At 39.3% G+C, this 12,830-nt stretch overlaps 2 protein-coding genes across 4 annotated transcripts; one reads left to right on the forward strand and one right to left on the reverse strand.

Annotated features, from left to right (window-relative positions):
• Positions 1-643: 643 nt before the first annotated feature.
• glyctk (glycerate kinase) lies at positions 644-5,819 on the reverse strand. Of its 3 annotated transcripts, XM_074644515.1 has the most exons (6): positions 5,605-5,819; positions 4,378-4,473; positions 2,481-2,867; positions 2,246-2,397; positions 1,980-2,155; positions 644-1,899 (listed from the first exon to the last, which is right to left on the reverse strand). In XM_074644515.1, the coding sequence occupies exons 3-6, from the start codon at positions 2,834-2,836 to the stop codon at positions 1,009-1,011; spliced, it is 1,575 nt and encodes a 524-aa protein (XP_074500616.1). In that variant the 5' UTR covers positions 2,837-2,867; positions 4,378-4,473; positions 5,605-5,819; the 3' UTR covers positions 644-1,008. The 3 variants fall into 3 exon arrangements, with proteins under 3 accessions (XP_074500616.1, XP_074500622.1, XP_074500632.1); XM_074644521.1 differs by lacking the exons at positions 4,378-4,473; positions 5,605-5,819 and adding an exon at positions 4,126-4,260; XM_074644531.1 differs by lacking the exons at positions 4,378-4,473; positions 5,605-5,819 and adding an exon at positions 3,982-4,121.
• A 1,022-nt stretch (positions 5,820-6,841) lies between these two features.
• On the forward strand, positions 6,842-12,110 carry wdr82 (WD repeat domain 82). The gene is made up of 9 exons (XM_074644557.1): positions 6,842-7,218; positions 8,535-8,632; positions 9,561-9,627; positions 9,719-9,818; positions 9,950-10,066; positions 10,146-10,301; positions 10,449-10,518; positions 10,865-11,007; positions 11,899-12,110. The coding sequence occupies exons 1-9, from the start codon at positions 7,058-7,060 to the stop codon at positions 11,926-11,928; spliced, it is 942 nt and encodes a 313-aa protein (XP_074500658.1). The 5' UTR covers positions 6,842-7,057; the 3' UTR covers positions 11,929-12,110.
• Positions 12,111-12,830: the final 720 nt, after the last annotated feature.

The following is a 12,830-nucleotide window of genomic DNA, read 5'->3' on the forward strand; positions in this document are numbered from 1 at the left end:
GGAAAAGCTGCTGCATTTAGCAAGAAAACAAAGTCCTCTGTGGTCAATTCAGTGTCCACATCTCTGTCCAATTCATCATTTGAAGCAGGACATGAAGATTGCTGTTCTTACCGTCCCTCAAAAGTGCTTAAGCAGTTTTGCAAAGAATGGGTAAAAGAAAATTGCAATATTCAGATTTGCAAAGAACCAACCTATCCATATTGAGTAGATTCAAAGCTGTAATCGCTACCAAAGGTGCCACTTTACTTGAGGATTAATAATATTTATATATTTGTGCTCTTCAGTTTCATTTTGACATTAGTTTTTTTCCTGTTAATGTGTGAAAAAGTGTAGTTAAATCCACTGCGATTTAATGTAAAATAATAAAACATGAAAAAGTAAAAGAGGGGTTGAATACTTTAAATGTGCCTTGAGCCATCTTACAATCAGCTATTATAACTGACAAGTTATAATACTGTTATAATGGTACAAAGACAAGTCGGTAGTACAAGACAATGTACTGCAGTGTGTATTTACAGAAATATTTAATGATGTACATAGTCCTTGTTGTCGAAACTGTTGAACTAAACTACAAAATCATCAGCATATTTTAGATACTTTGAAGTGCCTGCAGCAAAGCTGGGAGAAAATACGACTGCGCAAGTTTTGTGCAAATAGCGTGATTTATATTTAATATGTTGTGATTGAAAATACTGATTAAGGCAGTGCGGTGATTTAAAAAAGATAATCAGCAAGTCTTCTCTTTATAAGCTTTCTGTTCCTAGATGAAACCTTAAAACTGATAACAAGACTGGTGACATTTTTTATTCCATTCCTATCTTATACATTCAAATTTAATATAGCAATACCAGTCCTGCTTACATGTAGAATTACAAAGAGTTTCGGTCAAAAATGTTTGCATAGAGTTGAAAAAACAGGTAGTACAATGGCAAGTCAGATAGACTAATAAAGTACTTTATTTATGCAGATCCACTGGACTTGGATCATTTTATTTAGTGTGCTTTGGGATTATCTTATGATAATGGGAATTGGTGGAATAAGTAGCATGTGCACATCCATCACGTTAGTGCAGGTGAGGCCAGGTACGAGTAAGCGCTGCCCGGCAGAAAGACGTGAGAAGAAAGTGTAAGAATCATTGTTGGTGAGGAAGCTGTCGATGTCCAGCCCCTGTGCTTGTGCCTCTTCACACATCCCCCCATCAGTGACGGCCCCGGCTGCCTCCGTGGGTCCATCCTGACCATCAGTTCCACCACTCAGGAAGACGGGACCGTTAGGAGGAACCTTCAGGCCTCTCAGCTCCTGTCCCACCCGCATAGCCAGCTCCTGGTTCCGACCGCCTCGACCCATGCCCGTCAGCTCCACAGTGGGCTCGCCGCCAGCCAACAGACACGTGGAGCCCCATCCTTCTGTACGCCCTTCGCCCAACACCTGCATGGTACGGCAGAGGTCCCAGCTCTCCACGCCGACGTCAGGCCCCAGCCTCAGCAGCTCAGCGGCAATCTCTGGAGGAGGTTCCTCCCGAGAGCAGGCGAAGCGGGCCAGGAGGCCGTAGAGTCTGGAGACCGCCTTTACGTCGCCACACACTCCCGGTGCCAGCACGACAGGGCGGAAACCCAACTCTCGAGCACGGCGACCCGCCCACTGGAGGGCAACGCTGTTGGAGCCGATCACAGCATTGAGAACGTGTCCTGATGTGTTGGATTCATCTTTATCCTCCCTCCACCTGGGACTTGGTCTCCCAAGGACTTCCTTAATGGAGGCTGGTAGAGAGCTCAACAGCTTGTAACGTTCAAGGACGGACAACACTTCTTCACTCCACACCTCGCTCCGCACCGTGGGGCCGCTGGCTATAGCGTCCAGAGGGTCACCGATGACATCGGACAATATCAGTGAAACCACCTGTGAAGAAGTGATCAGAGGAGTGATATTCAAAGAGTTCCTTTATACAATATAAAGCTGATTCAAGAAAAGTATGTTACCTGGGCAGGGTGAGCACAATGAGCGAGCCCTCCACCCTTTAAAGAAGACAGGGCGCGTCGCACAGTGTTCAACTCTTGAATAGTGGCACCAGCACCTGCAAGTTTGCGGGTGACATCCTGTTTCTCTTGCAGTGTGATTGGTGGGATGGGTGCAGGTAAGAGCGCTGAGCCTCCACCTAGACACAGTTTCACCACTTTGTGTTAGAGATTTACATTTCAAGGTATGATTTTTGTAAAGAAAAAGCAACGAGAAGATATATTTTTACCTGAAATAAGAACAAGCAGCAGGTCGTTCTCCGTCAGTTCACTGGCTAACTGCTTGATCCCTTCAGCGGCCTTCTGGGCGTCAACGTCAGGCAAGTTGTGTTTGGCTCCCTCCATCACTCTGATGCGACTGTTTTCTTTTAACAAGAGATGGCTGTGATGGAAGGGAAACATTTCATTATGCTGATTAATCTTATTTTTGTGTAATACTTTAAGTTGTTTAAGGCGTTTGCTTACTCTTTTCCATGCTGCTTTAGTGTCTGCTGAATCCCATGTGGCACGCTTATTACTCCTCTCACTAAATGATCACCCATAATCCTCTCTGCTTCGGTAGCCATACCCAGTACAGCTTTTCCGAAGCCCACCAAGTGCAGGTTGTGTTTGAGTGTAAATTTGTGACCATTGATAACGACTGAGTCCTCTTTGCGCTCTATGCTCTGCCGGACCACCGTGTCTGGCTGCACAGCTTCCACTGCAGCTGCAAACATCTGGCGTGCCCTCGAGTCCATTGACATTTTGCACAACGCAGGTTTTCTCCTGCCCACGTGGGCCAGGAAAGGCTGAGGCCGGAACAGGGAAAGGACACGGGCCATGGACGGTTCAGTGGGTCTGAGCAGAAGCTGCCTGAGGGATTAAAAAAAGCATCGTTTAGAAAGACAGTTTTCACAAAAGCATGTTATTTTAAAAAGACCACATATATACAGTAGAATAGGTCAGATATTCTACAGTTATTCACAAGTATTTTTTGTTGGTTGGAGCCCACTTTTACCTCTCACGTAAATGTTGAAATAATCAGAAGGTTAACTGTATATTAGGGCTGTCACAGTCAACGCCTTCTTTAACGCAATCGATCTTTCAGAGGTTGTAGCGGGCTTAGTTTTAGAGCTAGAGTGGCTTAGCTTGTCGTGAAGGAGGCTAAACAACGCTCCAAACTTATGCTAAATTTTGGTGAGGAAAAACTGTCATGACCATTTTCAAAGGGGTCCCTTGACCTCTGACCTCAAGATATGTGAATGAAAATGGGTTCTATGGGTACCCACGAGTCTCCCCTTTACAGACATGCCCACTTTATCAGCACACTGACAGCTTGTGTGTCATGTTATGATTTTAGTATATTTTTTATGCTAAATGCAGTACCTGTGAGGGTTTCTGGACAATATTTGTCATTGTTTTGTGTTGATAATTGATTTCCAATAATAAATATATACATACATTTGCATAAAGCAAGCATATTTACCCTCTCCCATGTTGAGAAGACTATTAAATACTTGACAAATCTCCCTTTAAGGTACATTTTGAACAGATAAAATGTGTGACTAATCGTGATTAAATATTTTAATCGATTGACAGCCCTACTGTATATTAAGTTATTCATTATTGTACACAATTTCTGCAATTCTAACTGAAAGCATGGACTCAAAATTCAATATCTTGTGGCATTTATGATGTTTGTGTTAATGTCAGAGGTCACTGCTGTACTGGATGGTGTGGTGAGTACTGTTGAAAGGCAACATTTTATCAAGGTGAGGAAGTTGCACAACTTTAATTACTAAAGTGCATTGCAGACTAAAATGCCAAATGTGACATTTGCAGTAAAGTAATACATTTAACAGCCAAGTGGTCAAATCCAAGTCAAAAACAATTGGCTGTTGCCACAAGAAAGCTATACTTAAATTGTAATATCATACAAGTTAATAAGCTGCACAGTCCTGTCACTGATTGGTAGCTCTGATCTTACCTGTGGTTAACTCCAAAGACTTCAGGAGTACACTAGGGTGGGGCTGTTGTACTCACTTACATTAATAATTTGTTCATGTGTTGCCTGTTTTGCCGACCTTTTGTGTTTCAATCAACCAAAACAAAGCTGTTACACATTTCCTACCTGTGAAGGTTGTAAATGGGATATAAAGCCTGTAGATTCCTGTGGATTCGTGTTATGTGCGCTCCAGCTCAGCAGTCAGTCAGAGTAGCAGAGATCTGACCACAGACTGACAGGAGTTGTGTATTCTGTGTGTAATGATTGACTTGAATGGACCACAGGACACATCAAACCAGACGAGCACATGTCCGCCCTCTTGACATTTACCAAAAACACACACAGGCTGCTGACATAACAGTTAAAGTTGGCTCCTACCTCAGACTTTCATCCTGTGTGGACAGACCTCCTGCTGATATCGTCTTCTTCACTTCTCCTGCATCTATTTTTTGTGACTGGAGCAAAAACTAGAAGCTGACAGAAAACAGAACAGGTTAACAATAGTGCCAGAAAATGCTGGAGGACCAGAGGGGCAGCTGATACTGTTCAAACCAGACAGACAAATGATGGGAAAGCTTGAAGGGGTCGTGACTAGAAGGTAGCCCGCAAACTGCGAGTCGACGACCAATACTAACCTCAACTATTCGAGGTCAAAGCCCTCACAATTTTCTCACAATTAGCATGTTACCATCTAAACACGACCGCTTATAGAACCTATGGTGCATACCGCCACCTACTGTACAGGACTGTGCAAACATTTCACCCTATTTCTTATTTCCCACTCAATGGCAACCAAGCCAACTTTCCTGCATTTTATTAATGAATTCAAACAATATAGCACCATCTTACCAAATGTTAAAAACACACAAACAAATATTGATATTATTATCATGACCTCATCATCATCATCATCATCATCATCTTTATTATTATTCATTTTATTAATATATATGCGTATGTATATATACTGTATTATATATATATATATATATATATTACTCATTTATTTTCTTTTTCTTTTGTTTTTGTTCCCCCTATTCTCTACACATAAAAGGAAGAATATCTGTACGTGTGTGTAGATATGTGTGCATGTTTACAATATATGTGTTTAAGAGTAGATATATGTCATATAACAATGCCTCATTCAATGCCAAACACACACACACATACACACACATTCTTCAACCTGCTTTTATCTCCTTGTGTTGTTTTTGTTTTGTTTTGTTTTGTTTTTGTACTTTGTTATTTGTCTTTCTCTGTATAATATATTTTGGTCTTTTTATATATGTCCCTGAACATGTCTTCACTTGTTTTGTAATCACTTTATAACACAATAAAAAAAAAATGTATATAACATAAACTCCGGCATTATGAAATGTATGTGTAATTTTTGTTTTTGTTTTTTTCAATTGTCTATATATATATGTTTGTACCTCAGTTAATGGGCATGTGTTCAATAAAGAAAGCAATACAGTGCATTAAAACATGTTCAACATTTCAACTTTAACTCGTACACTTGTCACTGTTCTTTCCCCCCAGCACTATAACATAGTAGGGCTACCATTTAAACGTGTGTCTTGTTATGATGTATGTATTTTGTAATACCTCGCTCAGTTTTTGTCTTCTCTTCTCTCCATTCCTTTCTTCTTAGCTTCTCCTTCTCCTCTGCCAAGTTATTTCGTTTTGTACGGCCCTTTTTTGCAAGCTTATAAGCACACTTATTGCCTCTTTTAGTTGTCGCTACCCAACAGATCTATCTGCACACCTACAGCTCTGTGTGGTCAGCAGTTCAGCGAAGTTGCAACTATCGCGATAACTACAATATAGCGTGATTTGCGACCAATGCGAATGTCCGTTTATGAAGTGTCGAAGGCGGTGCTTGCTTTTCCCTCCTCCTCCTCCTCACTCAAATTGTAAATACGTAGTTTGCGGAAATAGATCATTTGTCTATTCTTTTTTTATATTTATGTTTAACATTTAATCATTTCTTTGTAAGATGTTGATTTTGTCAATGTATTATTGTGGTGTGTGTGTACAAGCATATTACACAAGTCATGGAGAGATCCAATGTTGCAAGAAATATTCATCTGATTCAACCTCTGATTTTTTAAATGAATGTTTTTATGAATGAATCTGTCCAAATTTTCTGAAACGTGTGTTATATTTTTGCCCTGATTCACTTTATCATTTTAGAAAGTCAGTTTAAAATGGCCGAAACCTCAAGATTGTATAGTAAACTTTATATGGCATATTTTCTATATTAATCACATTAATATAACTTGTTAATGTAACGTTTATACATTAAAAGGAAAATACAGTTACATGGGTTAACACGCATGCACATATACATATGCTTGGAGGTGACGGAGGATGCGTGTGTGCCCATGTAAATGATATTACTATATATTTGCACTCCCCCCCTTTTTATTTTCTATTATCTTATTTGTTGATTTAATGTATTATTACTCTCATATTTTTGTATTATTATTTATTTTTTTTATGTTTTTTTTAGTTTTTTTTAACTCTATTCTTTCTTCTTGTCATTATTATTATTATTGTTATTTCTTTTCTTGGTTTTGTTTCGGTTTTGAATGTTGAGGTTGTTTTTCTCTAGCGTACTTGATGGGTTTGTCTGTAAGGCTCATATACTTAAAACTTGGTTTATAAACTGTTGTAATTACGAACAGTGGATTGAATATATGAAAACAGCCTTAAAAAAAAGGGAAAAAATAAAGTAATAAAAAATAAATAAAAGGAAAATACATTAAACTATCGCGATAACTACAACATAGCGTGATTTCCGACCAATGCGCGTATCAGAAGATGAAATGCGCGTCACCGCGGTGTGGAAGGCGGTGCTAGCTCCTCCTCCTCCTCACTCCCGGGGATCAGAGTACCTCAGGCGGGCTTTCATCGCTGCTTTTGAACTATACTGCTTTATAAAGAGCACCGTTAGCGCCATTGCAGTTCCTATATACAGTATAAATATAATAACCCGTGTTATCGGATCTGCCAGTAGAGGAGGGCCCTCTCCAGACCCTCACAGGCCGTCTTCACCATGAAGCTGACGGACAATGTGCTGCGGAGCTTCAGGGTCGCGAAGGTGTTCAGAGAAAACTCAGACAAAATCAACTGCTTCGACTTCAGCTCCAACGGAGAAACCATTATCTCCAGCAGCGACGACGACTCCCTCGTGCTGTACGACTGCCAGGAGGGAAAGTAAGAGCGGGGTTATCCTCATCTAGCTCTGTTGTTGTTTATCACGGGAGCTACATGCTAAGCTAAGCTATGCTAAGCTAGCGAGGCCTGCTAACGCTCCTCTGATAACCATCAGCAGCGGTGTGACGTCATGAGATGAAGCATGTTATAGTTTAACAACATTAATCATTGTCTAGTAGGAAGTCATATGATAGGCATTCATCCTATTAGAAATACACCATAATCTGTTAAAATTGCTTGAGTTTAATTAAACAGGCTAGCACGTTTTCCCAGTAGACCACTTACACTTACACACCAAACACTGACAATAACCTGACATTATTTTCAGGTGGAATTTCATTCATTCATTCATTCATTCATTCATTCATTCATTCATTCATTCATTCATTCATTCATTCATTCATTCATTCATTTCATTCATTCATTCTCACTGTGCAATATCATTTCCCACTTGTGCAATTTTGTTATTAGTCTGTTTATTGTCAATACTGTACATACTGCTCCTATTTTTATACTTCCTTCTATTTAAATGGTTCATATTTTGTTACACTTTGTTTAGCTCTTTTTTACTGTGTTAGCTGATGCATCTTGTTTTTTGCATTATCCCCTTTGCTGCTGTACACTGCACATTTACCCACTGCGGGACTAATTTAAGAATATCTTATCTTATCTTACGTTAATTGTTAGGTCACAGTGATGTTATGCAGTGGTGGAAACAGGGCTGATAACTCCTCAATATCTATTCATCTATCAATACTGTTGAGTAGATGGCTGATATAAATAGTCCTGAAACGATGAGTTGATGCACAGACACTGAATCGCCAATCGCTTTTCTCTTTTATATAATTGTAAATTAATTCTTTTGGGCTTTTTGGGTGGGCAAAACAATCAATTTGAAATTTTGACATATATGTTTCATTGTTTTCTGTCATGTTATAGTTCTAATAATTAATCAATGCATTACACAAAGTAACCAATAATGAACATTACATGCTAGTTGCAGCGTACAGTAATCTATCAGTGTTTATCTGATTTACAGGTTAAATTAAACACTCACCATTAAATGGACTCAAAGCAATGTCTTAAAATTGCTGATCAACGGCCCAAAAAAATCTGTCAGTATTCAGAATATACAGATTTAAAACTTAGAAAAAGTATCTGTACATTGAGGCTGTAACTTTGATGTGTTTGGTATTTTTTGTGAAACGGTAATAAACAGGAATAATTATAAAAAAGACAAGATTATTTGTCAGCATGGATTGATATCTTTTAATGATTGAAATGTTAATTCTTTCTCTTTCTCTGATTTATGACAGACCCAAGAGGACCCTCTACAGCAAAAAGTATGGAGTGGATCTGATCAGGTACACACATGCTGCAAACACTGTGGTCTACAGCTCCAACAAAATCGATGGTATGTTGATGCACCAATACTTTTGTTTGGTAGCGTAGCATGAATAAGATTCAGGTTGTGTCCAGTGTGATATTGTTGATGCATCGCAGAATGAAGAATTCATATAAGAATCAAATATCACAATGTCTTTGGACTGTAATGGAGCTTTGAGTAATTATTTAAGAGAAAAAAGTCACAATTCACTTAAATGTGAATATTTTCTGTTTTCTACTCCTCTGTGAAAGTAAACTGAATATCTTTTAGTTGTGGACAAAACAAGACATTTGAGGCTTTGGGAAACACTGATCGACATTTCTCGCCATTTTCTGACATTTTATATACCAAACTATTAATCGACAATGAAAATAATCGTTAGTTGCAGCCCTAGACTATATTGATAATGTGATATATGTAGTTATTAATAATGGGAAAAGTCATTAATAATGGGAATATAGGGTCAAACTAGTAGAGATATTTGTTGTGCATTTCACTCGGCTAGAGCTGTCATATACATCCAGAGAAGTGAATCCCTTCATTGTAATGCAGGAGAAGACACCATTCAAATTAAATCACAATGTTTAGGATTATCTAAATTATAAACATTATCTTAACATTCTTGTCTTGACATATTAGTTCAGTCTACAGTACAAGCTGTAGGGTACAGTGTGCTTTATTATCTGGACTGTGATTGATGTATACAGGACCCCTATGAGCCGCTGCTGGATCGACGGGGACACACTACTCTCTCACTTTGGTCTGAGGTAGTTGTTTGTACAGTTTGAGGGTCTGTGATTCTGCCCCATACAGGAGCTAACTGTACAAGTGACTGCCTTGCCCACGGTCGAGTCAACTCATCAGACCTGCCCGTCATCAGCTTCATGTTTGGATGCCAGCTTGTTTCTTGCCTTGTTTGATGTATGACGTAGTAATAGTGTTATTTTTCTTACAGATACTATCCGGTACCTGTCCCTTCACGACAACAAATACATCCGCTACTTTCCTGGGCATAACAAAAGGTGAGGGCTGGATTGATGCTGGTCTCTCTGTACCTTGATTTGATGTTAAGTGTTGCGTTCTCACACTTTTCTCTTTTTTGTGTGTAACCAGAGTGACGTCTCTCTCCATGTCTCCTGTGGACGACACATTTATTTCCGGCTCGTTAGATAAAACTATCAGACTGTGGGATTTGCGATCACCTAACTGCCAGGTGAGTGTCCTTTTTTTTTTTGTAATTTGGTGAGCATCCGCTGGTGTTTCACTAATCTGTAATGTGAAATTATAAAACAGGGATTTAGCAAGCTGATGTTGACTTTCTCTTTGTCATCTGTCAATTTTTAGGGTTTGATGCACCTGCAGGGGAAGCCGGTGTGCTCCTTTGATCCAGAGGGTCTAATTTTTGCTGCAGGAATAAATTCAGAGATGGTTAAACTTTATGATCTGCGGTCGTTTGACAAGGTGAGTTTAATAGCAACAGTAAAATGAAATGGCTTTAATTTAATAGGAGCATAATACTAACGATGCCTCTTGTCAACAGGGTCCTTTTGCAACCTTCAAGCTTCAGTACGACCGGACGTGCGAGTGGACGGGACTCAAGTTTAGCAACGACGGAAAACTCATTCTTCTTTCTACTAACGGCGGAGCCCTTCGCGTCTTAGATGCTTTTAAGGGTGCTGTGCTGCATTCCTTTGGGGTAAGGGACAACTCATTGACATGCACAATGTGTGAAAACAGAGAGGATAATGAAGATGTGAAAACTTCCCAACTAATTGTTCACTGTTGCAGTACTAATGTGTGGAAAAATACTTGCTCATGAATGCTGTTGTTCAATCACCCACAGGGCTACAACAACAGTAAAGGTGTAACACTGGAGGGGTCATTCACTCCGGATTCTCAGTTTGTTATGATCGGTAAGTTCCTCAGCGTTGGAAATGGATTCATATATTGTTCCATGCAAAGCGCTTTATCTCAATCATAAATAGCCCCAAGTCAGTTGATTTTGATTCTACTAAAGCCATACATAGACAAACAAATGATAGGAATAGCCTGAAGTACAAAAATCAATTCTTAAATCCTAGTGATGCTGCAGAACATTTTGCATATTAAAACAATACGAAGCTATGCTCACTCTATGAAATGCCTCACAAACACCATTCTTTTGACAAATAAAGGCATTTAGCTTATCCATCATATAACCGTCATATAATTGTGTTTTCATCAAATATTTGTTTTTGTTTATTTGTCCGTGTATGTCAGGCTCTGAGGACGGAAAGATCCACGTGTGGAATGCAGAGAGCGGCATGAAGGTGGCTTTATTAGACGGGAAGCACACCGGACCGATTACCTGCCTGCAGTTCAACCCCAAGTTCATGACGTTTGCAAGTGCCTGCTCCAACATGGTGAGTGGGAGGTGGTGCCGTGGACAGAAAACATAATTTTTGGAAGCTGCATTAGGTAGTTTAACACGTCATCTAAGTTGTTTTGTGGGAATTAAGTACCAATAACATGTTAATGCTCATGTCACTAAACTGAGCATTTCATGGACTTAAAGTTAAGGTTGGTAATGTTGAGAAACTAGCAAGAGTACGCTCGATTTAAGAAATTGATCCAACTGAAAAACCCAGCCCAGTGTTGACAACTCTATTCCAATGATTGTAGCTAGCAGCACTAGCTCCTAAAGTACACTGACAGTCCGGCCCTTGAGGCCTCCTTCCAAAGCCACTCCCCCACAATTATCATTATGAATGTAAACAACGAACATAACTACTTTTAGTACTCACAGCTGTCAAGCTTGCAGCTTGTATAAGACTCCGGTGACGCGCAATGAGTGCACGAGCAGAGTGCGAGCAGGTGGACAGGTAGGTAGCACGTCCAGTCATTACGTTCGACCTGAATGAAATGATTGGACGGGTTATTACAGTTCTGTGACAGCCACAGATACCTGATGATACCCAGAATGCAGCCTGGATGTAATAAGAATTTCAACTAATATAACAAAAAAAAACAATTTTGAAGAAGATTACCAACCATAGCTTTAATAACCATCTTCTTAGTCACATTATTACACTTTTACAACACACAACCGTACGTGTGAGTGACTGTGAGCGAGTCATGTTGTTCAGTTCAGTGTCAGCAGACAGAAAAATGGGAAGCAAGACGTGAAAGTAAATTGGATATACAGACTGCAACTTCACCTTTATGAAGCACACACACACACACACAAAAACACCAGCCAATCAGATTGGTTCCAATGTGATGAAACATTGCTAATGCTTTTTCTCATCTTTCAGGCGTTCTGGCTCCCGACCATCGACGACTGATGACGATGACGAGGCGAAGGATTCTGCCGAAGGCCAGAGTCAAAGCGAGCAGCAGGGGTCAGCCCAGCCAGCTCGATGTAAATTTCACAAATTGTAAATACGTAGTTTGCAGAAATAGATCATTTGTCTATTCTTTTTTTATATTTCTATTTAACATTAAATCATTTCTTTTGTAAGATGTTGATTTTGTCAATGTATTATTGTGGTGTGTGTGTGTGTACGAGCATATTACACAAGTCATGGAGAGATCCAGTGTTGCAAGAAATATTCATCTGATTCAACCTCTGATTTTTATAAATGAATGTTTTTATGAATGAATCTGTCCAAACTTACTGAAACGTGTTATATTTTTGCCCTGATTCACTTTATCAGTTTAAAATGGCCGAAACAGATTGTACAATGAACTTTATATAGCATTTTTTTCTATATTAATCGCATTTATATAACTTGTTAATGTAATGTTTATATATTAAAATGAAATACGTTTTAGAAGTACAAATTATTATTATAGGTAATTAAATGTTTACAGTTTTTTATCTAGTTCATATGACTTTTTACATTTAAATCTGGAGCCTCTGGGCAGCTGTCAATCACTGCTTTTAAAACTCGTGAACTCTGATCAAACAGTCAAACTATGCAGTGCTGATTAAATATGAATCAATACTCTGTTAGTGTAATGTGTATTTCTCACCTCAAATGTTTTCAGAAACATCTTGTGTACTGTTTAGCTGTAAAATGAGAAAGTTTGTGACACGGGCAGTGCTTGGTTTGGCTCGACTGTTTTCAACGTGGCGGTCGGGTCACAAACTCATTTTACTTGGCTTTGATTGGTTGTTTCCCTTCAGGCACGGTGAAATTTTGCTAATGCCATTATGAGGACACAGAGGGAACATGGATTTTTT

This window comes from Sebastes fasciatus, chromosome 1 (assembly GCF_043250625.1).
Source record: "Sebastes fasciatus isolate fSebFas1 chromosome 1, fSebFas1.pri, whole genome shotgun sequence".
Lineage (NCBI taxonomy): Eukaryota > Metazoa > Chordata > Actinopteri > Perciformes > Sebastidae > Sebastes > Sebastes fasciatus.

Coding starts and splice junctions, on each gene's coding strand:
- glyctk (XM_074644515.1), bottom strand. CDS start 2,836: ATGGCCCGTGTCCTTTCCCTGTTCCGGCCTCAGCCTTTCCTGGCCCAC. Junction 2,398..2,480: donor CTAAAGCAGCATGGAAAAGA/GTAAGCAAACGC, acceptor CTTCCATCACAG/CCATCTCTTGTTAAAAGAAA. Junction 1,900..1,979: donor ATTGTGCTCACCCTGCCCAG/GTAACATACTTT, acceptor ACTTCTTCACAG/GTGGTTTCACTGATATTGTC.
- wdr82 (XM_074644557.1), top strand. CDS start 7,058: ATGAAGCTGACGGACAATGTGCTGCGGAGCTTCAGGGTCGCGAAGGTG. Junction 8,633..9,560: donor CAGCTCCAACAAAATCGATG/GTATGTTGATGC, acceptor TTTTTCTTACAG/ATACTATCCGGTACCTGTCC. Junction 10,519..10,864: donor TTCTCAGTTTGTTATGATCG/GTAAGTTCCTCA, acceptor CGTGTATGTCAG/GCTCTGAGGACGGAAAGATC.